The sequence below is a fragment of the Salvelinus sp. IW2-2015 genome, linkage group LG36 (assembly GCF_002910315.2).
Source record: "Salvelinus sp. IW2-2015 linkage group LG36, ASM291031v2, whole genome shotgun sequence".
Lineage (NCBI taxonomy): Eukaryota > Metazoa > Chordata > Actinopteri > Salmoniformes > Salmonidae > Salvelinus > Salvelinus sp. IW2-2015.
The window spans coordinates 22675014-22700428 of NC_036875.1; the positions used below are offsets into that span (position 1 = coordinate 22675014).

General features: G+C 42.2%; 1 protein-coding gene and 1 pseudogene across 1 annotated transcript; one reads left to right on the forward strand and one right to left on the reverse strand.

Annotated features, from left to right (window-relative positions):
* Positions 1 to 11365, forward strand: LOC111959953 (Na(+)/H(+) exchange regulatory cofactor NHE-RF3-like). The gene is made up of 10 exons (XM_070437593.1): positions 1 to 107; positions 1536 to 1745; positions 2054 to 2271; positions 2747 to 2751; positions 2844 to 2980; positions 4104 to 4299; positions 4543 to 4739; positions 5393 to 5596; positions 6845 to 7219; positions 7389 to 11365. The coding sequence occupies exons 2-10, from the start codon at positions 1539 to 1541 to the stop codon at positions 7443 to 7445; spliced, it is 1596 nt and encodes a 531-aa protein (XP_070293694.1). The 5' UTR covers positions 1 to 107; positions 1536 to 1538; the 3' UTR covers positions 7446 to 11365.
* Positions 9568 to 24501, reverse strand: LOC111959790 (Golgi pH regulator-like; annotated as a pseudogene).
* Between the last annotated feature and the right edge of the window lie 914 nt (positions 24502 to 25415).

Genomic DNA, 25415 nt, shown 5'->3' on the forward strand with positions numbered 1-25415 from the left:
AGATGGGGAAAGAGGGAGAGAGAGAGAGAAGACACAGATAGAGATAACACCTGAGCATTAGGAGAGCTCCTCCTTCGGACTGGGACTGGGAGTAGAGACAGGAGGAGGTGAGTGAATGTTCTACTGTTTCTCTAATTAATGCTATATTTATTAACATGGTCAATTCTACGATTTGCTCATTATTTTTGATATTGCATGTCCTGGTTATCTTATTTTTTGGCGGGTGTTGGCAGGTGTTTTCTGTAAGAGTGTAATTGACACAGAGAAAGATCAGAGATATAGGAGCAGTGGATAGAGGGGTTCCATATAACGCTCTAGGGGTGAGACTTTAGGGTTAATATGTGACATGTACCCCCACACTTTAGTGAGGATTCAAACTCATGGGATATCATCCCTCTAAATAGCATCATGGTTCCACTCAAGGTTTCTTCCCAAATGTAGATGGAGTTTCCTTGCAATTGTCATCTTGTGCTAGCTTATAGGAGTTGAGGACTCCATCTTATTCCAGCAGACACAGCAATCTACAGGGACTATGTAATGGAATAAATGATACAATTTGACCTATTACAGTGTTCATCATAATCTAACAGTTGGAAATAGATGAGCAAACTGTAGGACAGATAAATATCAGCCAGAACCACACCCAGACTTACACTACACTTACACCTGAACACACACACGTCCGTCACATCTTTCTTTCTCCCTGTGATAACAGAGTATTATACATTATAAGTATTCCTACGTTGAAATTCTTTATTTGGGGGTCAAAGTTCACACATTCTAGTTAAAAGAGCCCTTCGCACCTTCAGCTGGCCCTGGCTGCCGTTAACCATTAACACCCTGCTCACGGCCACGGGAAAGTTGGCATAGCAGGTTAACCTTCTTCTGGAGATGTCAGCAGTTGGCCTAACTATTCAAACAAAGGTCTTCAAGAGTGTAGATCTTGGTGTGTGTGCACGTGAGTTAGGGACTCGCCCGTAATGATTGTCAGAATAAACTCCAGAGATCTGTCAGTAAAGTTTCAATCTGTGTAATCAATGACCACGGTCTTCAGCAGAACCCCACACTGTACATCTCTGTGGAAAATCTAGTATTTTTTGTCTCTCTGTTTATATCTCTGTTTCTATATGACCAATCAGATTTATGTTGTGCAATTGTTCCACTCCACACCCAATTGACTTCCATTTATCTGAGGGTGTAGTTACCGTACAGTATGTACCTGTGAGCTGCTACAGAATAGCTACGTTTTACAGCACATTGCGTTATTGGGGTAATTTGGCAAGTCTGACAATGGGGGAGTTTAGGACATTGAGATTAGATAAAATCGGGTTTACCACTGCTACACACAGGGGAGGATCTGAGGGTGAAAAAACATTTTTGTAGGGAGTAGAAGGGAAGTTTGTGTGTGTTAGCATTCTCACACTGTCTGCATTGCATGTTATGGCTGGGTAATAATAGAGGGTGACTGTGCGCACCAGTATGTGGTGTGGTTTAGTGTGGCGTGTTGTGTTCTTACCCTGTGGTGTCTGTTGTAGGACATGGCTGAGTACAAGCCCAGGGTGATAGTTCTGAGTAAGAAGCCAGGTCATAGCTTTGGCTTCTTCCTGAGGGTGGAGAAAGGCGAGGATGGTCACCTGATCAGGAACCTTGAGATGGGTGGGCCGGCCGAGCTGGCGGGTTTGAAGGATGGAGACCGCATTCTCCGGGTCAACGGAACCTACGTGGATGAAATGGACCACTCACGGGTGAGGAGGGGAGTGGAGCTGACAGGGCTAGCAGTTGTCCAATTGCACATTAACCCCTAGCTTCTCCCACTGTTATTGTATTGAAATTATACAGGTGTAAGCAACATGGTAARAGTAAGATAATAGTATGGTAATAACCTTATCCTCTGGTATTGTTCACACCTATCAAATCATGTAAAGTGCCTTGAGTAGGTACCAGTTTGGGTTTGGTAAATGTGGAATTACTAGATACCTCTAGAGCCATAGGTACTGCTGTAACAACATACCATGCTTTGTCCCATCTCTTTGTGCTGTGTGCCCTGGGTTAGGTGGTGGACCTGGTGAAGGAGAGTGGTGCATCCGTCACCTTCCATGTTCTGGATGTGGCGTCCTACAAGCAGGCCAAGACTGAGGGGGTGGACCTTTCTGACCCGCACCCCAAACCCACCCAGCCCACCATGAACGGAGTGGCAGGAGAGGCACCCAAACCCAAACTCTGCTACCTGGCCAAGTCCAGCGGGGGTTACGGCGGCTTTCTTGCGCTCCTGTTAAAGGTGGAGGGGGTGGGGCACACACACACACACACACACACACACACACACACACACACACACACACACACACACACACAGATGAAATCTCTTTGGTTATTTTTTTGATTGTGTGTTTTACAGCTGATAGGACACATAGCAATTATTGTCATCTCTGTTTTTTTGCTTGTTGATCAAGAAATAAACACATTATCATTGTCTCGCATAGGCAGCAGCATACCACTCTCCATCCCACTGCTAGCTTCCTTATGAAACTAAGCAGGGTTGGTCCTGGTCAGTCCCTGGATGAGAGACCAGATGCTGCTGGAAGTTGTTTTGGAGGGCCAGTAGGAGGTACTATTTCCTCTGGTCTAAAAAATAAATTCCCCAGAGCAGGGATTGGGGACATTGCCCTGTGTAGGGTGCCATCTTTCGGATCAGTGTCCTGACTCTCCTTTGTCACTAAAAATCCCATGGCACTTATCGTAAGAGTAGGGGTGTTATACTGTACGTCTTTTGCATATCCAATGATAATGATTTTATGGTTCTATTTTAAACTCCATTTTCTTTCCTCCATTTCCTGACCCAGGTGAGGTGGGCATGTTCATGGCAGAGGTGAACCCAGGGGGTGCGGCCGAGAGGGCAGGGGTCAAGGCCAACGACCGTCTGATAGAGGTCAACGGGGAGAACATGGAGAACGCCACTCATGACAAGATAGTAGAGAAGGTTAGGATTCACCCCATATTTACACTACTCTGTGGTGAACTTTAAGTTCAATATCTGTCATGTTATTCTACAGCCTGTCAACACGATGTTCAAATCAAATGTTATTTGTCACATGCTTTGTAAACAACAGGTGTAGATTAACAGTTAAATTCTTATGGGCCCTTCCCAATACACAGAAAAAAAAGAGAAATAGAAAAATAATAACACAAGGAATATATACACAATGAGTAACATCAACGTGGCTATATACATGGGGTACAAGGACCGAGTCGATGTGCAGGGGTACGAGGTAATTGAGGTAGATATGTACATACAGGTAGGGATAAAGTGACTAGGCAACAGGATAGATAATAAGCAGTAACAGCAGTGTATGTGATGAGTCAAAAGAGCTAGTGCAAAAAGGGTCAATGCAGATAGTTAAATAGTAAAGCAATAGCTACCTGGACTAACTATTTAGCAGCTCTATGGCTTGGGGATAGAAGCTGTTCAGGGTCCTGTTGGTTCCAGACTTGGTGTATAGGTACCGCTTGCCGTGCGGTAGCAGAGAGAACAGTCTGACTTGTGTGGCTGGAGTCTTTTTAGGGCCTTCTGACACTGCCTGGTATAGAGGTCCTGGATGGCAGGGAGCTCGGCCACAGTGATATACTATGCCATACGCACTACCATCCGTAGCGCCTTGCGGTCGAATGCCAAGCAGTTGCCTTACCAAGAAGTGATGCAGCCAGTCAAGATGCTCTCAATGGTTTAGCTGTAGAACCATTTGAGGATCTGAGGGCCCATACCAAATCTTTTCAGCCTCCTGACAGGGAAGAGGCATTGTCATGCCCTCTTCATGACTGTGTTGGTGTGTGTGGACCATGGCAATACCTTAGTGATGTGGACTCACTCAGAATGCAAGAGTTGGGACAATGATAATTTGGCAAATCAGTTTTCCTGATTCCATCTTTGTTCTAAGGGCAGCTTTGCCTTGAGAGCAGAAACAAATGTGATTGGTCAAGTTAAGGAAAGATATGTCATAACAAGTCTTTATTCTACATGTCTATTCTTCACAATTCATTTCTATCTGAAAATTCTTTAACATTACACCATACTTAAAGAGCCCCTGTTGTGGCCTCTCTGTCAGGTCAAGGCATCAGGCAGCAGAATCATGTTTCTATTGGTCGATGAGGACACCGACAAGTTCTACAAGAACAAACGCATCAGGCTAGGTGCGGGGCTAGCCACAGTGAAGTTCCTCCCACTGAAGCCACGCATTGTAGACTTGTTCAAAGGATCAGACGGCTATGGATACATCCTAAAAGCTGAGCCTAACAAGACAGGTGTGTGTGCTTGTGTGGTGTGTGAATTTTGAAAACTTGGTTACACTTTACTTAAAGCCAACCAGTACAATGCATTAAGATGCGGTTATAATGACTTTTCAGAATGTATGAATCCCTTATAACAACACATCTACTAATAGCCACATAGGATTATTAATATTAGACTATTAACCAACAGCAGTCATCAGTCTGCATCATTTTAAACAATAAGGACATGCACTGTAAATATCGTCCCACCTGCAGGCCATTTCATCAAGGACATTGACAGGGGCAGCCCAGCTGATAGGGCGGGACTAAAGGAGATGGACAGGCTGGTTGCCGTGGAGGGAGAGGAAGTGGACAGTTGCAGCCATGAGCAGGTGGTGGACAGGATCAGGCAATGTGGCAACAAGTGCTGCCTCCTGGTGGTCGATGAAGACACGGACACGCTCTACAAGATGGTGAGTAGTCAGGGAGAAATCTTTCCTGTTGGATTTAGGAAATAAATGAATGAAACGACAGTCAAAGGAGTTGGCTAAAGCACATAGGCCTACAAATCTGGGTCAGTTTAAGTGTCTCAGAGTAGGAGTGCTGATCTAGGATCAGTTTTTCCTTTTGGATTATATTAAATGAAAGGGGGGAAGCTGATCCTGATGAGCAATCAGAAACTTTTTGAATACTCAGTGAAAGTAACCTCCTTTTCCACTTTACTTCCAGATCATGTCACCTAATCTTTAATATTAATGATAACATTAAATTACATTACATTTGTTGAGTGCTTTTCATTTTCACTCAAAAAGCTATTTCGATCGGGATTCATAATTATATAATTTTATATATATATGTAAAAGTATGTGTTATTCGATTTACTTCTGCCAGATGCCTTTTATAAAGAGTTTGCACTTAAGTCCATTGTGCTACATTTTTGCCCTTTGAAGACCATTCAAAAAGCCTACAGAAGTTTAAAAAAATTAAAGGCTGAGGGGCAGTCATTTCCTGGTAACTATCATTGCATATATTACAGGCTCGGGAAGTGGCCAGAGAGACAGGGCAGTAAAGAAGACTACAGTGGGGATTGAGATGTAGGTCTGAGATTAATTGTGATATTCCACAGGGAGGCGTGTCTCCTCTTTTCTACTTGGAAGAGATGGGATTCCTTCTTCCAGCGAGCCCTCCACCCAGCTACCCAGAGTGCATCCCAGTCCTTGCCCCAGCCACCACAGCGCTCCTCAAGCTGTGTAAGATGGAGAAGACCTCCGCTGGGTACGGCTTCCACCTCAACAGTATCCAGGGGGTCTGTGGCCTGTACATCAATGAGGTAAGTACAATGTAAAGCACCTACTATACTCAATGGGTAGCCAAACGGATAAGATCCTGCATCCCAAATACATGAACTTAACAAGACTGTTAATCAGATATGGGAAATATCAAGGGAACAAAGCACATAATAACCTCAATTTCATACACAACATGACCAAAAGTATGTGCACACCTGCTCGTCGAACATCTCATTACAAAATCATGGGCATTAATATTGAGTTGGTCCCCCCTTTGCTGCTATAACAGCCTCCACTCTTCTAGGAAGGCTATKCACTAGATGTTGGAATGTTGCTGCGGGGACTTGCTTCCATTCAGCCACAAGAGCATTAGTGAGGTCGGGCACTGATGTTGGGTGAATAGTCCTGGCTCACAGTCTGCGTTCCAATTCATCCTGAAGATGTTCGATGGGGTTGAGGTCAGGGCACTGTGCAAGCCAGTCAAGTTCTTCTACACCGATGTCGACAAACTATTTCTGTATGGACCTCCCGTGCACAAAGCAAAACAATTCCAGACAAATTGTCATGCTGAAACAGGAAAGGGCCTTCCCCACACTGTTGCCACAAAGTTGGAAGCACAGAATTGTCCAGAATGTCATTGTATGCTGTGGTGTTAAAGTTTCCCTTCAGTGTAACTAAGGGACCTAGCCTGAACCACGAAAAACAGGCCCATTATTCCTCCTCTACCAAACTTTACAGTTGGCACTATGCATTCGGACAGGTAGCGTTCTCCTGGCATCCGCCACACTCAGATTGGTCCGTCGGACTGCCAGATTGTGAATCATGAGACATCACTCCAGAGAACGCGTTTCCACTGCTCCAGAGTCCAATGGCGGTGAGCTTTACACCACTACAGCCGACGCTTGGCATTGCATATGGTGATCTTAGACTTGTGTGCGGCTGCTAGGCCATGGAAACCCATTTCATGAAGCTCTCGACGAACAGTTCTTGTGCTGACGTTGCTCCCGTTTTGTGAGCTTATGTGGCCTACCACTTGACGGCTAAGCCGTTGTTGCTCCTAGACGTTCCACTTCACAATAACAGCACTTACAGAAATTTGACAAACGGACTTGTTGGAAAGTTGGCATCGTGTGACGGTGCCACGTTGAAAGTCACTGAGCTCTTCAGTAAGGCCATTCTACTGTCAATGTTTGTCTATAAAGATTGCATGGCTGTGTGCTCGATTTTATACACTTGTCAGCAAAGGGTGTGGCTGAAATAGCCAATTCCACTAATTCTCTCTCTCTCAGGTGGTGAAGGGTGGAGCTGCGGACAGGGTGGGTATGGAGGACGACGACATTGTATTGGAGGTGGACGGTGTAAACGTGGAGCAAAGCAGTCACGAGCAAGTGGTGGGGTTGATCCGTAACAGCGGCAGCTCACTGGTGCTCCTAGTGGCTGGGAAGCAGGCCTACGACCACTTCAAAGTCAAAGGGGTGGCCATCACACCCCAGCTCCTCACCCCCGTGCCCACAGCCAGGTCCCCATCCCCACCCCCCTCCCCAGGCCAAAGACTTACACCAGCACAGATAGACACGCCAGCCACTCTGGAGGAAGTCCGAGAGGAGGAGGAGGAGGAGGAGGAAGCTAAGCCATACATCCCACTGCCCCAGACACGAGAGAGAGTGAGTGACATTACAGAAATGTGCTCGAGTGCCTTGGTACCTTCTGAACTAGATTCAAATGACTCTGAATTTATAGACTAAAACCAAAGTATTCAGAAGCAAGTTAGTATCAATTGTATTTGCCCACAATTCGATTGCAGACAATTATTTGACTCTTTCTCTCCCTTAGACTCCATCTGTGTCTTCAGCAGCATCATCTTGCTCGAGTGTTGATGAGAGACTCTGAGAAGTCACCAATGAGAAACAACTTCCTGACCTTTACTGTCTCCTGTCAACCTTTGTACCATGCAAAATTCAAAATCTAGTTTGTTAAAATATTTAACTTTCACACATTAACAAGTCCAATACAGCATATGAAAGGTAGACATCTTGTGAATCAAGCCAACATGTCCGATTTTTAAAATGTTTTACAGGGAAGACAAAATATGTAAATCTATTAGCTAACCACGTCAGCAAAAGAGAGCACTTTTCTAACTCCATCAGTTTTTTACTCCYTCACTAGCTATCACTAATTCGACCAAATAAAGATATATATAGCCACTAACCAAGAAACAACTTCATAAGATGACAGTCTGTTTTTTTTGAAAAATGTGCATATTTATGGTATAAATCATAAATTACATTTCAGCTACAATCAGAAATTGCACCGAAAGCAGCCATAACATTTACAGACACCAACGTCAAATAACTAATTACTCATCATAAAACATATCTGAGAAATACATACTGTGCAGCAATTGAAAGACAGGATTCTTGTGATTCCAGACAATATTTCCGATTTATTAAATGTTTTACAGCGAAAACAAAATGTAGCGCTATGTTAGCATAGCCACAATAGCCAGACACACTTGGGCGCGCACGACCAGTTGACATGCACGACAGATATATGAAATAACATTATAAATTGGGTCTTACTTTGGCTGATCTTTCATCAGAATGTTGATCAGGGTGTCCTTTGTCCAGATGAGTCGTTGTTTTGAGTCAGGATGGCAACTTTCCCTTCTCACTTAGCATTGGCACTGGTCGACTGGCACGGATTTGTCCAACGTTAAAAAAGTCAGAGAACGGAACACGCAAAACTCCCGAAAAAAATTCAAATAATCTGATTAAACTATATTGAAAAAACATACATTACGATGATATGGTCTCATTTATCAAATAAAAACCCAGCCGGAGATTGTTCCCGTCCAAAACAGCAGCAAAACAGAACACAATATCACTCCCAAGACGCGCGCTTCAGACTTCCGGAAGTGGTCGGTCACGTCAAAGAAATAGCTCTTATTCAACCTCTGAACAAGATATTCACTAAATTTCTTCTCTCATACCCTCTTGACACCCAGAGCAAGGCGTACGGAGTGTACGTAGGGTCTTACGTATAATGACCATGTATAGGCATAACGTTGAAGCGAGCATAGATTTCTGACATTCTACTTCTTGGTCAGGGAAAGTGCTGCCAAATGACTTCTGTACCACTCAGAGAAAAAATTAGAACGGTTTTAGAAACTAGAGATTGTTTTCTATCCAATATTAATATTAATATGCATATTGTAAGAGCAAAAATTGATTAAGAGGCCGTTTGAAAATTGGCACATATTTTCCAGTTTTTCCAATACGCCCCCTGCTTAACTGGTATATTTATAGTGGCATTGCAGTACTTAAAATAAAGGGAACGAAGTAACTAATAACCACATAAATGTGTTTATTCTGTAGCTTTCCCACCTGTGTGAAAGCACAGTAGAGTACAGTAGATATTCGCACACATTCACCAACAAACAACCCCAGGTACATGACATGTACAGACTGGACACCATGAAAGATGCTAGCCAATAGCATCATGGACAATGGGGATACATTTCTTCTATAATTTTGAGTATTCTGTTTGTCAAAAATAGAGTGTAAACTTCAGGTAGTGATGGTCTTTACAACCCATTCATACAACAAAGCTAGTGTTGCAGTGAAGCTGGTCTGTGCTGTATACTATGCAGTTCTCCTGTGGTCAGATTCATTTAAGGCTAGAAAAAAACCTGTGTCCAACGGGCCAACAGCACGATGACACATCCTCATCGTTAGCTACATTGTTTTAGTCATTCCCCCCCACGTTCACCCCAACATTAGTCCAGCTTTCCATGGCACCAATTCCCCTCCATTGATTCCCCCCCACACCAATGGTCCAGATGGCCACGCGTCGGCCCTTCCTGATTCAGGAAACACAGGCTAAACCTCTTCTTCTCGCCACCACACAGACGGACCAGAGATTTAAAAAAGAGAACATCTAAATCCCACAGACTCAAAGTTCAGTTCTGGACGCCAGCTGAGCTTCCAGGTAAAGGGTCAAGTTCAAAGTGGGGTCAGGGGGTCATGTGCTTCTCGGGCGCCTGTTTGTGGGCGAGGTAGAGGAAAAGGATGCTGGAGAGGGCACTGACGAGGAAGATAACGTCGAACCATCGGTGGTAGAAGTTGTACTGCAGCTCGCCCAGCACCTCGGTCACCATAGAGCGATACTCTAGAGGCATGCTCATCCTCATGAAGAGAACGGACGAGACAAAGTACATCCCCTGAGAGAAACAAGAGAGAGACACGCAGGATGTCAGTTGTCTTTGCACTAACTTATCTAAAGATTGAATAGACAACTGATCACAAAAAAAGCATTTGCACTGAAATATATGCACTCTGCTCTTTGTCACAAATCTTGCATATAACAAAACACATACTGACCATGATTTGAGCTAGGACCAGCACTATAACATTGGAGGACTTGCTGCTGGAGATGGCATAGAAGAACTAGAGAGAAACAGAGAGTCAAGATCAGTGTTAGGATACATCGTAACATGCCTCGGTAGACTGACTACTTCCTGTCTGTAGTTGGCTTACCTTGATGAGTGTGATGAGAAGGCCTCTAATAGAGGTGACGATGATGATGCCCACCAGGATGAAGGAGATGTGCTGAGACCAGAAGTTTACCTGCCGAGGAGAGGATATGTAAGGAAAACTAGAGCAACAATAGAACACACCAATACAACTTACTATTTCCATTTGGAATTATCCCATAAAGGTGAATATTGAGTACAGAAGGACATTTTCATAAAATGACAACCATTAACATTACTTGAGGTGTGTGTGTGCATGAGTAGCAAAACTCACATCAAACTGAATGCCTAGGTAGTTAACAGTGATCTCAATCCTTCTAGTCACTGGATCAGTCTTCCCAACACGGTCAAACACAATGTTAATGGTGGCCTTAGAGGGACAAAAAAAACAGAGTAACTACAGATATAGTTTTGGGGCCTGATGTGGATATGATAAACTGACTGTATGTGAAGTATAAGGTCATTCTATTTGAAAGCAAAAACAATATGGGTAGAAGAACAAATGTTTTAACTTACAGACACAATACATGTTACTAAATAGAGATCAAAAGACAATGAATATTCTCTAAACTGACAGATACCAAACTCAAACTTGATTTTCTCAGATTCCTCTGTTTCTAAGGCTGTCAAGCAAGCTAACCAGTGCTAGTCGGGCCAAGATGAATCTAGGTCTCAGTCAGACTATGTCTGTAACTCTTACCATAAAGATTTTCCACACACAGTAGATGGAGAAGAAATAACCCAGGAAGTTGAAGTATTTCCCCTGGAATGTCTTGGAGTATTCAATCCGCTCCTACAGTCCAGGAAAGAGTGAAGAGAGGGACAAAGACACATTATTACAATCAACCAAACGTACATAACAATAGGCTTAGCACAAAACACAACACTACACACACACTACCAGTCAAAAGTTTGGACACCTACTCATTCAAGGGTTTTTCTTTATTTTTACGATGTTCTACATTATAGAATAATAGTGAAGACATCAAAACTATGAAATAGCATAAATGGAATCATGTAGTAACCAAAAAAAGTGTTAATGACACACAGCTGTACATTTCAATGAAACATGGTGAAGCCCCAAAATTGCCCTCGCTAGAAGCCTGTGTTTCAGACATAAGGAAGTGGATGGCTGAAAACGTTCTACTTTTAAACTCGGACAAAACAGAGATGCTTGTTCTAGGTCCCAAGAAACAAAGAGATATTCTGTTAAATCTGACAATTAATCTTGATGGTTGTAAAGTCGTCTCAAATAAAACTGTGAAGGACCTCGGCGTTACTCTGGACCCTGATCTCTCTTTTGACAAACATATCAAGACTGTTTCAAAGACAGCTTTTTTCCATCTACGTAACATTGCGAAAATCAGAAATTTTCTGTCCAAAAATGATGCAGAAAAATTAATCCATGCTTTTGTTACTTCTAGGTTAGACTACTGCAATGCTCTACTTTCCGGCTACCCGGATAAAGCACTAAATAAACTTCAGTTAGTGCTAAATACGGCTGCTAGAATCCTGACTAGAACCAAGTAAGTTGGTGGTTGAAGATATCCCTCTAGTGGTGTGGGGGCTGTGCTTTAGCAAAGTGGGTGGGGTTATATCCTTCCTGTTTGGCCCTGTCCGGGGGTATCATCGGATGGGGCCACAGTGTCTCCTGACCCCTCCTGTCTCAGCCTCCAGTATTTATGCTGCAGTAGTTTATGTGTCGGGGGGCCAGGGTCAGTTGGTTATATCTGGAATACTTCTCCTGTCTTATCCGGTGTCCTGTGTGAATTTAAGTATGCTCTCTCTAATTCTCTCCTTCTCTCTTTCTTTCTCTCTCTCAGAGGACCTGAGCCCTAGGACCATGCGTCAGGACTACAGGGCATGATGACTCCTTGCTGTCCCCAGTCCACCTGGCCTTGCTGCTGTTCCAGTTTCAACTGTTCTGCCTGCGGCTATGGAATCCTGACCTGTCCACCGGACGTGCTACCTGTCCCAGACCTGCTGTTTTCCTGAGATGCTGACTTGCTGCACCCTCGATAACTACTGTGATTATTATTATTTGACCATGCTGGTCATTTATGAACATTTGAACATCTTGGCCATGTTCTGTTACAATATCCACCCGGCACAGCCAGAAGAGGACTGGCCACCCCTCATAGCCTGGTTCCTCTCTAGGTTTCTTCCTAGGTTTTGGCCTTTCTAGGGAGTTTTTCCTAGCCGCCGTGCTTCTACACCTGCATTGCTTGCTGTTTGGGGTTTTAGGCTGGGTTTCTGTACAGCACTTCGAGATATTAGCTGATGTACGAAGGGCTATATAAAATAAACTTGATTTGATTAAACAAATCAAAATATAATCTATATTTTAGGTTCTTGAAAGTAGCCACCCTTTTCCTTGATGATAGCTTTGCATACTCTTGACATTCTCTCAACCAGCTTCACCTGGAATGCTTTTCCAAAAGTTTTGAAGGAGTCCCCACATATGCTGAGCACTTCTTGGCTGTTTTTCCTTCACTCTGCAGTCCAACTCATCCCAAACCATCTAAATTGGGTTGGGTGATTGTGGAGGCCAGGTCATGTGATGCAGCACTCCTTCACTCTCCTTCTTGGTCAAATAGCCCTTCGACAGCCTGGAGATGTTTTGGGTCATTGTCCTTTTGAAAAACCTATGATAGTCCCACTAAGCCCAAACCAGATGGGAAGGCGTATCTCTGCAGAATGCTGTAGTTGTCATCCTGGTTAAGTGTGCCTTGAATTCTAAATAAAAGTTTCACCAGCAAATCACCCCGACACCATCACACCTCCTCCYTGCTTCACGGTGGGAACCACACTTGTGGAGATCATCCGTTCACCACTCTGCATCTCACAAAGACAAGTGGTTGGAACCAAAAATCTCAAATTTAGACTCAGACCAAAGGACAGACTTCCACTGGTCTTATGTCCATTGCCTGTGTTTCTTGGCCCAAGCAAGTCTCTTATTGGTCTCCTTTAGTAGTGGTTTCTTTGCAGCAATTCGACCATGAAGGCCTGATTCACACAGTCTCCTCTGAACCGTTGATGTTGAGCTGTGTCTGTTACTTGAACTCAGTGAAGGATTTATTTGGGCTGCAATTTCTGAGGCTGGTAACTTTAATGAACATATCCTCTGCAGCAGAGGTAACTCTGGGTCTTCCTTTCCTGCGGCGGTCCTCATGAGAGCCAGTTTCATCATAGCGCTTTGATGGTTTTTGCGACTGCACTTCAAGAAACTTTAAAAGTTCTTGAAATTCTCCGGATTGACTGACCTTCATGTCTTAAAGTAATGATGGACTGTCGTTTCTCTTTTCTTATTTGAGCTGTTCTTGCCATAATATGGACTTGGTCTTTTACCAAATGGGGCTATCTTTTGTATGCCACCCCTTGTCACAACACAACTGATTAGTTGAAATGCATTTAAGGAAAGAAATTACACAAATTAACAAAGCACACCTGTTAATTGAAATGCATTCCAGGTGACTACATCATGAACACCTTTTGGGTTAATACATGATTCCATATCTGTTATTTCATAGTTACTATTTTCTATATTGTAGAATAATAGTGAAGACATCAAAACTATGAAATCAAAAAAAGTGTTAGACAAATCAYWKTAWKWWTTAGATTCTTCAAAATAGCCATCCTTTGCCTTGATGACAGCTTTGCACACACTTGGCATTCTCTCAACCAGCTTCATGAGGTAGTCACCTGGAAAATGTATATATATATTCCAGGTTGTGTGTGTGTGTGTGTGTGTGTGTGTGTGTGTGTGTGTGTGTGTGTGTGTGTGTGTGTTGTGTGTGTGTGGTGTGTGTTGTGTGTGTGTGTGGTGTGTGTGTTGTTGTGTGTGTTGTGTGTGTGTGTGTGTGTGTGTAAAGCCTGCATGTCTTTATGTGTGACAAAGAACATAATATGGGGGGGAAATTATTCAGGTACTGCATCTTGATATCTCCTCTGAATGAATAATATTTACACACATTTTTGGGGCACTCAATTCTTTTTAGAATATGGTAACACAGAAAACAGAGTATGCTTTGAACATAAATACTGTTTACTTAAGTAGAATGTTTGGTTGTTAAGCACCAATGTTTTGATTTGGAACTCAATGATTTGGGACTCAGTTTTGGTGGCAACAACCCCAAGACTAGATGTGCAACTGGTTTCTGCTTTTCCAAGACGATCCAATCCGTAGCACAGATGGCACAGGGACATCAGTATCTTCCTGCAAGACCATCAGATTCCATCAACAATGGTAAGAAATATTGTACTGCACACCTGTGGATTGAAATTCTAGCTGCGTGGACCTGACCGGAGGACAATGAGCCCCGCACACTACACAGACCTCAACGCAACAAACTAGTGTGAACCGGATCGAAGCAGAGAGGAGGCCTTTTGGGGCACTGGCAGGGTGAAACGTGTTCACCCTTCCCCAAGTTAAGTAGCCTGCACCTCTTTCATTTCATCCGCAGCCATTGACAATCCTCAAATTCCATTTAGCCATTGGATTGAAAGACAAGTCATTGTGAATTACAGCTATTTTTCTGGCTGAACACTCCCAGTGTCTCCCCCACTGGCTTTTGCTCCAAATACTTTGAATACCTTCACTATCGTGAAGAGGCATTGTCCTCTAAAAAATCCCCAATAACATTACTCTTACATCACCTTATCAAACTTTGTTGATTTTAACATTGAGTTGTGTGAATGTATTATCCATTATTGTTTGTTTTTGCTTTGGTATTACTATTTTGGTTTATTGTGAATTTGTTGAATCATATTTGGAGATGTGTTGTGTATTTGACCTATGGCACCATAGTGCAACATCACCATTTGCTGACAGAATCTTTGTATTTCACTCAGTACACCACCCAGGAAGCCTGCTGCAGCTCAAATAAGAGCGTGCCTGATGTGTGTGTGTGTGGGGGGGGGGACCACGGAACATTCCAAAAGGACTTTTAAACAGAACTTTCACCGTTTTCATCTTTTTGGACTTTTATTGTGTGGAATGCCCTTCTGCCTGGTGTTTGTTTGAATGGTCTACACAGTAGACTATACAGACTGCTCCTCAACAGTAGTTAGGGCTTTTATCAGGGTTCTACTGGACCGATGGTCAAGCCCCTGTTACGTGTGTGTGTGTGTTACCTTGGTGGCCTGCAGGTCCACTGTCTCCAGGAAGAGCTGGCGACTCCAGAGCATCCACTTCCTGCTGAATCAGAAACAAATCAGAAGAGGGGGGGGTCAAGGAAACGTCTCTCACACACACACACACACACACACACCAACACACACCACACACACACACACACACACACACACACACACACACACACACACACACACACACACACACACACACACACACACACACACGATGTGAAAGATATCTCTGCTGTGCGTGTGAGGTTTGACACTTTTGATCATCCCCAGAATCCTGTCTCTTTGTTCTGGTCCTCCCCTCGCTGGTACATCTGCCTCCGCGTCATGGCAATGCTGCACGGACAAACACAAACATATGACATCAAACACGGCACAAGACAACAGCACGTGATTCTCTCTCACGCTCACCGTCTTCTTGCTGATGACCATGTCCATGGTCTGAAGAAGTCTCCTCTCCAAGGCAAGAATATCACTCTGTCACATTCCTGTAGATAAAGATAATGATCACACAAATAATCATAACATAAGTTAAGGTACTATGTTTAATGGTGGAATAAAAAGTAAGGTCATTTAGGAGTGACGAGTACAGTATGTGAGTGTAAGTAGTAGGTGTCTATGTGGAGTTAGAGAATGGAATTGTAGGTAATGTAGTTGTTTAATGCTGTTTTTGACTATACAGACTTAGTACACTAACCGTAGAAAGTAGGACATGTAGGTGTAAGGGCAGTTGACGGCACCAAACCGGACAGGAGAGCCATCAGAGTGACCCCATGACACAACACGACTGATCAGCTGCTCAAGGACAGGATACCTGAGGTACAGAGATTTAACATAATGTTAAACCTGTCTGGCCCAGCGTTCCGCTAGCGAACTCCTCCCACATTCCACTGAAAAGGCAGAGCGCGAAATTCAAAAAATATTTGTAAATATTTAACTTTCACACACATAACAAGTCCAATACGCAAATGAAGAGATACACATCTTGTGATGATCCATCAACATGTCCAATTTTTAAAATGTTTTACAGCGAACACCACATCATATTTATATGTAGCTCACCACCAAATACAAAAAAGGACAGACATTTTTCACAGCACATAGCATGCACGAAACCAACCAAACTAACAAGAACCAACCAAACTAACAAAAACAACTTCATCAGATGAACATCCTATAACATGTTACACAATAAATCTATGTTTTTTCGAAAAATGTGCATATTTGAGGTATAAATCAGTTTTACATTGCAGCTACAATCACAGCTACCATCAAAAATAGCACTGAAGCAGCCAGAGTAATTATAAGACCAACGTGAAATACCTAAATACTCATCATAAAAACATTTCTGAAAAATACATGTGTACAGCAAATAAAGACAAACATCTTATGAATCCAGCCAATATTCCGATTTTTTAAGTTTTACAGCGAAAACACAATATAGCATTATATTAGCTTACTACAATAGTCTACCACACAACCGCATCATTCATCAAGGCACGTTAGCGATAGCAATAGGCACGTTAGCGTTAGCGAATAAACCAGCAAAAAGATATTAATTTTCACTAACCTTCATAAACCTTCATCAGAATGACAGTCCTATAACATCAGGTTATACACTTATGTTTTGTCGACAATGTGCATATTAGAGCTGAAATCATGTTATACATTTTGCCTAACGTAGCATCTTTTTCCCAGAATGTGCGGATATTTCTATTAGACTCTCACCTATTCTGACCAAATAACTATATTCAAACATTACAAAAAAATACATGTGTATAGGAAATGATAGATACACTATTCTTAATGCAATCGCAGTGTTAGAATTCTAAAATAACTTCATTACGAACATAGGCTTACGTTATGCGAGATAGTGCTCAAAACCTGGGCAAAAAACTAATAGTACACAGTTCCACAGATAATGAAATAGCATATAAAATGGGTCCTACTTTTGATGAGCTTCCATCAGAATGTTGTACAAGAGGTCCTTTGTCAGAAGAAAATCGTTGTTTGGTTAGAACGTCCTTGTCCCTCTGAATTAGCAAGCACACTAGCCAAGTGGCGCGAAGCTCTCCATCGTCAACAAACACAGACAACGCAACACGCCTAACGTCCCAAAAAAATTCAATAATCTAATAAAACTATATTGAAAAAACATACTTTACGATGATATTGTGACATTATCAATAAAATCAAAGCCGGAGATAGTAGTCGCCTATAACGACAGCTTCCAGAAGGCAATTCCAGGTCCATCCCGCGCTTTCAGAAAACAGGAAAGTTATATCACGTCATTCCAAGAGATCATTCACACTCACACCAAAGAAAAACACCCCATTTCTTCTCTCACTGCCTCTTGACATCTAGTGGAAGGTGTATGACGTGCATGTATACTAATACGTATCATGCCCATTTATAGGCATGCCCTAGAACAGAGCATCGTTTTCAGACTTTCCACTTCCTGGTCAGGAAGTTTGCTGCCAAACGAGTTCTGTTTTACTCACAGATATAATTCAATATGCATATTGTACGAGCAAGAATTGAGTACGAGGCCGTTTAAATTGGGCACGATTTTCCCCCAAAGTGAAAACAGCGCCCTCTGTCCTCAACAGGTTAAATTCTATGCCTATCACTGTTACAATCCAGTACCTTCAGATCTACTAGAGGTGTGCATGAGTAGGGGCTACGCGTTGATTTGGAATAGGGCCTTACACACAGCAGGGCTTGACATTAACTTTTTTAGCCACGAAAGTTCAAGTCACTTGTACTCCCCAAAAAAGGACTGTAACACCAAGTGCCAAAAAGGTGTTGCATGACGCAAGGAACCACTTCACAAAATAACATTCATTATTATCCCTGGTACTGACAATGGAAGGCTGCTGGTCTCTGATCCCATCTATTATAAAATGTCTTCTGCCATTGTGGCCTTGGGCAAGGCACTTAACCCCCCACAATGTAAAATACGGCACTGATAGTTTACTGTATAAAACACATGTGGTCCATCAACCTTCCATCTGGATAGCTACTAGGTGTGCAGGCTTTTGATCCAACCCTGCTCAAACACACCAGTCAGCTTATCAAGGTCCTGTTGAGCAGCTGATATTTTACATTGCGGTGTGTTCGAACAGGGCTGGAACAAAAGCCTGCATACCCAGTAGCTTTCCTGGAATCTCCTGGAGGACGGTTGGCCACCCTGCAACATAAAATAATTCCCTCATTCAATGAACCGGGGATCAAAAGACTGAGGTGGGCGAGGTAAGACGTAGGTTAAAATAGTCAGTGTTCAGGGGAGATCCTGACAGCATAGGAGTTACTTGTCAATCAGGCTATTCTAGGGATATTTTTGTAACTTTGTCAGAATTACATGGCCAGTATTGAATAGAAGAGAATCCTAGTCAATAATGAGCGCTTGAGAGATAGTTTATTAACAACTGTAAAAATAAAAAAAATAAAGTTATTTTAGGACATCGGACATGACAATGCATGCTAATAGCTAGACATTAATACATGCTAACAGCTAAATAATTAACTAGCGAGATAGCCAATTCAAAACATAGTTTGTAGTTTGTCTGGTTATCTAGTTAGTTGGACTGGGCGATATGGCCAAAATATAATATCACAGTATTACATTTTATTTTGTAATGTTTTTTAATAATACAGGTTATACATTTGCTTTATGAGTGGTGTGTGACCCTAGGGTGGCAACACATATATTCTAAGTGATTTCAATGGGCCTTTCTCCATTTCTCCAATAGAAAATGTTTCATTTCTGCATTTCCTGTACTCATTTGAGGTCATTTTCACACTGCAATGTAGGGCTGCACTATATGGGCAAACAATCTAGGCTTTATTTTTAACCAAATGTTGCAATTGCGATTTGACTAGCGATTTGGAGCAAAACACTTGGGTGAACTGTTGGAATAATGGAAATTGAATGGTTATTCTAATTCTATAGTTAGAATATAATAATGTGCAATTTGAACACAGTGTTGTTTGACATGACCACGAATGAAAATGCCAGGAGTTATTGTGACAGGGTAGGAACACAGTGTTAAGTGTTTCCTAGGGGACCCTATAATCTTTGGCTACATTGAATGTTTTGTCTTAGCTACTTCATGTAGCTAACAGATTCATGCTTTGTACATTCCTCTTTGATTTAGAAGATACTGTTTCACAAATAACACTGATTTAGGCCTACACCATCACTGGTATTATCAGGCTGTATTACAGGGTTCCCCAACTGGAGGCCCAAGGGCCGAATTTGTCCCCCCAAGTTCTCAGCAAAAAAAAAAAAAATGTTTCATTGTAGGACATAAAAGATCGTAAACAACACCAGGGAATCAGCACCATGGTGATCTATTTTTTTGTTTCCCCCTTTTTCTCCTTAATTTTGTGGTATCCAATTGGTAGTTACAGTCTTGTCTCATCGCTGCAACTCCCGTACGGACTCGGAAGAGGTGAAGGTCGAGAGCCGTGCGTCCTCAAACACAACCCAACCAAGCCGCACTGCTTCTTGACACAATGCCCATTTAACCTGGAAGCCAGCCGCACCAATGTGTCGGAGGAAACACTGTATACCTGGCGACCATGTCAGCATGCACTGCGCCCGGTACGCAGGACAGTGAAATTATTATATTTTATTCAAATATTATATATCTGTTAAGGCTTCCAGTGGTCAATTTACAGGCTACATGTTTTTTAAATTTGTATTATGTTCTGGCCCCCCGACCATCCAGTCAAGAATCTTGTTGATGATCCCTGCTGTATAGCTAGTTACGTTTGCTCTGACTCAGTACATTTAGCTGCTAGCATTAGCGGCTAACACGATTTAGACCCAACTTGCTAAAACAAACTAGCAGTTTGCAGATGTAAGAAACACAAACTAATAGTGTGCTTATAGAACGCAAATGGATTTATATTAAGAAGCAAAGTGAAAACAGCATTGTCGTCATTGTCACGGCTCCTCCTCTGCAGTGCAGGGGGCGGTTCCTCCTGCAGGCAGAGGAGGGTCGTTAGTGACTGGAGCCACCTGGGCTCAGGGTATAAAACTGATTCACTAATCTCTCTCTCGCTCTCTCTGCTCCTCCAGGTATGCTCATGATTTGTTTGTTCCTTTGTAGTTTTGCATAGTTTTCACTCAGTCATGTTCACACACACATATTCACGCATCCATGCACTTTACATACACCTTACATTATGATACTTCCACACCTCATTCCTTTTTCTTAGTTTAAGTTAATAGTTTGTTGTAGAATAAAGAACCTTTTTAAATTGGCCTATACCTGTTGTTCGTGTCCCCTCATTTTTGTCACAGGCTATGAGCCGGCTTGTGACATCATCAACATTGTTGCATGTGCTGCATTGACCATGCAGACTGAACCCAAATGTCTCATGGTCGAGGAACAACAAACACGCTCTAGAAGTGACAGGGGGCGGGGCTAGAACTGTGTGGAAAGCAGCATGGAGAGAGAGAGAGAGAGAGAGCGAAGAGATGACTCAAGTAGCGGAGTAAACTATAGAATTGGACGTTACACACGGTGTATCACATTTAACAAACCAAACATTCAAATTCCCTTATAGAAGGTAAAGTAAAAACCCAAACCGGTCCGTGCATCAATACTGGTATATCGTAAATTATGTTATATTGCCCAGCCCTACTAGTTAGTCAGTTGTATATCATTATTTTACCTGCTGCTCAAATGTCTGTCTCTCTCTGGCACACGCAGGTGATGCACACACAATTACCTTTCCAGGATTTTCATTGCTGACCATAAATGAGCTATAACTGGGCAAATAACTCACTAACTAGCAATGAATATCCACAAAATGTGCACACATGGCTAGGCTTGCTTTGAGCTCAAAAACGCATCTCGCAACTGCATGATTGAAAGAGCACTCTTGGCTGTCAATGCAGGCCTACAATAATTATACTACGATGAGCTCTGTAGAGATTAGGAGGGCAGTGTGCAACACATTGCATCCGGAGGACACTGATTCAATTCAGATCAGAGTAGCCTAATTGTTTGATATTTAGATTTTAGCATAATTTTTTTACTTGTCCTTCTGACAATTTAAATCTATATTCTTCTTGACCGACTATTTTTTGTACTTGTCCCGGGCAAGTGTTAATGTCGAGCCCTGCACAGCAGTGGGAGAGTGAGAATAGGGAGAGGGGGAAGGGTAGGCACTCACCGTGTTTGGGACTAAGGATGGGGAAAGGGTCCCCCAACTTCCAGAAGAAATACATGAAGGTAAACCAGATGACACAGGCAAAGAGCAGCTTCTGTCTCTGCACTAGACACAAACACACAATATACACTTCAGAGACTGCGTGTAAGAATCCCCAGCAAGAGAGCACCCATCATGCACTGTAGCATCAAACATGGAAGGATCAATTCATTTATGCTACAGCTGGACTAATATGGACAAAATGTCACTCACACAGGCGGATGTTGCTGACGACAAAGTAGCCAATATAAAAAGGCACTACGAAGATTAGAACCAGTAGAATCACATACAGGTTGAACTTCCAGTGGAAATACCTGGAACTGAGGGACACAGATACAAGGACATATATGACACATCAGCTAGCCTATGTTAGCTCGTTGATGAGAGCAAAGTATAATACTGAATAAACGTGGTAACGTAAAGAATGGATTAAACTATTGTACTAACTTAGTTTCTAAGGCACCCAGTATCTCAAAGATGATAAGCTCAAACATGGTGCAGGAGAAGGCAACGGTGATGGAGAACACCACCTGGACCACATACTGTCATACCTGTTGACCAGAACATGACCACAGGGTTAGATTAGGCTGTAGGTGCGGTCACAAAATATCACTACTGTCTAAGCACCCATGCTGATGTATCAGTCACTTTCTGTTTCATGGTGGTTCTCACAACTGGTCTTATAGGCAGTTCCAGGAACAGAATGACAGCAAGCCATCTAGCTACAGAAATAAAGGCACGGCCAGTAGACTAGCTAAATATCCTTTTCCCCAAAAAAATGTGTCACTGGCCTACACACCCCATAATGTCAAAGTGGAATTCTGTTTATTGAAATGTTCACAAATTAGTAAAAAATGAAAAGCTGAAATGTCTTGAATCAATAAGCATTCAACCTTTTTTTTAGTGCAAGCCTAAATACGTTCAGGAGTAAAATGTAGCTTAACAAGTCACAGACGTTGCATGGACTCACTAATAAAATTATTTAACATGATTTTTGATTGACTACCTCATCTCTATACCCCACACATACAATTATCCGTAAGGTCCCTCATTCGAGCAGCGAATTTCAAAAACATAAAGACAGGGAGGTTTTCCAATGCCTCACAAAGGGCACCTATTGGTAGAGGGGTAAACATTTAAAAAAGCAGACATTGAATATCCCTTTTGTCCTGAAAACAAAGTGTTATGTTTGGGGCAAATACTGAGTAGCACCCCCCATATTTTCAAGCATAGTGGTGGCTGCGTCATGATATGGGTATGCTTGTAATAGTTAAGGACTGGGGAGTTTTTCAGGACAAAAAAGAAACAGCTAAGCACAGGCATACCCCTAGACGAAAACTAGTCTCTGTCTGCTTTCCACCAGACACTGGGAGATGAATTCAACTTTCAGCAGGACAGTAACCAAAAACACAAGGCCACATCTACACTGGAGTTACTTACCCTGAAGACAGTGAATGTTCCTGAGTGGCCAAGTTACAGTTTTGACTTAAATCTACTTGAAAATCTATGGAAAGACTTGAAAATGGTTGTCTAGCAATGATCAACAACCAATTTGTCAGAGCTTGTAGAATTTTGAAACGAATAATGGAAAAATGTTGCACAATCCAGGTGTGGAAAGCTCTTAGAGACTTACACAGAGAGTCACAGCTGTAATCGCTGCCAAAGGTGCTTCTACAAAGTATTGACTCAGGGGTGTGAATACTTATGTAAATTTGTATAATTAAATTTTCGATACATTTGCAAAAATGTCTAAAAACATATTTTCACAACTTTGTCATTATGGGGTATTGTGTGTAGAAGGGTGATAAAAATATATATTTAATACATTTTAAATTCAGGCTGTAATGCAAAAAAATGGGGAATAAGTCAAGGGGTATGAATACTTTCTGAAGGCACTGTAGCAATAACGTTACTTGTGTAGCTAGTAACTAATATAACATACCTCATAGTCTTTGAACAGCTGCCGCATGAAGAACAGCCACCCAAAGCCAAAGAACAGCACCTGGGAAGAGAGTTGGATGATTTCCACGTTAGTTAACTTGCACCAGACAGTGAGTGTATGTGCAAACATCCTAACGTTAGCTGGCTAAGCAACAAGATCCCAAAATGGTGTGATGCGTTATCTAGCTAACGTAAACTCACGTAAACTCGTACATCGCCTTGATCCGTATAATTGCCCTTATTTTAGCGACCCAAAAACGTAATACTTCCAGATCAACTGTAATGTCAATACCATTGTAAAGCACAATTTCTCCCCTTTCCAACATTATCAATTGCATGACCTAAACGCTGCCCGTTTCTGTATAATTCAAGCAGGCAATGAGCCCCGAGCTTAAAAATGTCGGGTGGGGAAGCGAAACTAATGCGTGATAGTGAGAAGGAGAGATGTTGTGTGGGAAAATAGCTTTTTTTCACTCGATCTGTGCAACTTATCACCTTATCGCCTCTAAAATGTAAATAAAACACTATAAAGAGTTTATATAATGTGTCATTACATACCTATTTGAAGGTTTGTGTCGAATTTGAATCGGGTTTTTAGGGCGGTGCTAAAGTGATCTTAGAAGTAAACAGCGGCTTTGAGAATGATGACGCAAAAAATTACTAGGTATCCCCCCCTTACCCCCGTCACTGTCCATTTCTTGTTTTTAAACGATGAGAGAAGTGCTACACCTGGTGGAGAGAGATTGTAAGACAGAAATAGTTGCTTTATGCGTGCTGTACGTTACGACATGACACGTCACGATGTAACGGAGGGTCCGTTTTTTCAACTTTTCTCCAATACTATAGAGCCATTACTATGTCGATCAACGCTTGAATAGAAACCTAATTCACACCCCCGATTTTGAAGTCAACACAGTCGCCACAGTCCCATTAGTTTTCTTTGTAGCCTCGTTTGAATGTTGCGGTTGCGCACATTTGTACGGAATGGGGTGAATTTATGTTCAATATCAAACGTTAGTTCTTACCTGTGAGGTGAACATGATCACTGAATCCATAAGAAACAACATTTTGATCAGGAAACCACGGCCTAAAATCTATAGAATACTTCCAGTTCAAAGGTTCTACATTCAGGTCATGTCTGACCACAATACAAATGTCAACTAACACGTAACAACGTGGTTATTTTGTTATTATTTGCATTGTGGAAACGCGTTGTTGACCTGTGAACTTGCTGAACTGAGGTCTACGTCATCAGAATAAGAGGGAAAAGTCCATTCCGTCGCAATAACGTGACGTACCAAAATGCGTTTGGACAGAGAGGAAGAGGCCAGGCGAGATGTTTCACTCTCACTAAAATCTGTCCAAAATAAGGCCAATTTGTTTCTATGGGTTTAGGTTGGGACAACAACTCCCATTGCTAGAGCGGAGACATGAGCATTTCATAATTATATAGAGATCTCTGCTTGAATGGTTTATTAAGTTTAAAGGGATAGTTCACCCAAATTACATCAAGTCGGTGACCATCGTTGGTCAAGGCTTTCAAAGTGTGTTGTATTAAGGTTATAAAAATTATCAGACTTGCAACTAAATATTGACTGCATGAACTTGACAAAAATTATGTGATCAAAGGTCATGCAGTTTTTGATTAAGTCGCCAACTGCACCATGCAGCCATCACCTGCATTGTGGGTGGCACTATTGGTCAACCACACATGAGGGTGTTTTTGTTTGACCTACACAAACGTGGCTAAAGACGTGACTGAATCAGGAACCAACTTTTCTTTTATTCTAAAGCAACAGGGGTTACAAATGAAAGTAATATTTGAGACATCTCTCTCATCAATTCATTACACACCTTATGTTTTCATTGTGTTATACTGTAGGGGCGGCAGGTAGCCTAGTGGTTAGAGCGTTGGGACAGTAACCGAATGGTTGCTACATCGAGGTAAAAATCTGTCGTTCTTCCCCTGAACAAGGCATATAACCCACTGTTCCTAGGCCGTCATTTTAAATAAGAAC

What these genes read in the sequence shown, in the direction of transcription:
- LOC111959953 (XM_070437593.1), top strand. Translation starts at nt 1,539, where the DNA reads ATGGCTGAGTACAAGCCCAGGGTGATAGTTCTGAGTAAGAAGCCAGGT. An exon ending in CGGACACGCTCTACAAGATG is followed by an intron (nt 4,740 to 5,392) that starts GTGAGTAGTCAG and finishes GATATTCCACAG; the next exon opens with GGAGGCGTGTCTCCTCTTTT. An exon ending in GTGGCCTGTACATCAATGAG is followed by an intron (nt 5,597 to 6,844) that starts GTAAGTACAATG and finishes TCTCTCTCTCAG; the next exon opens with GTGGTGAAGGGTGGAGCTGC.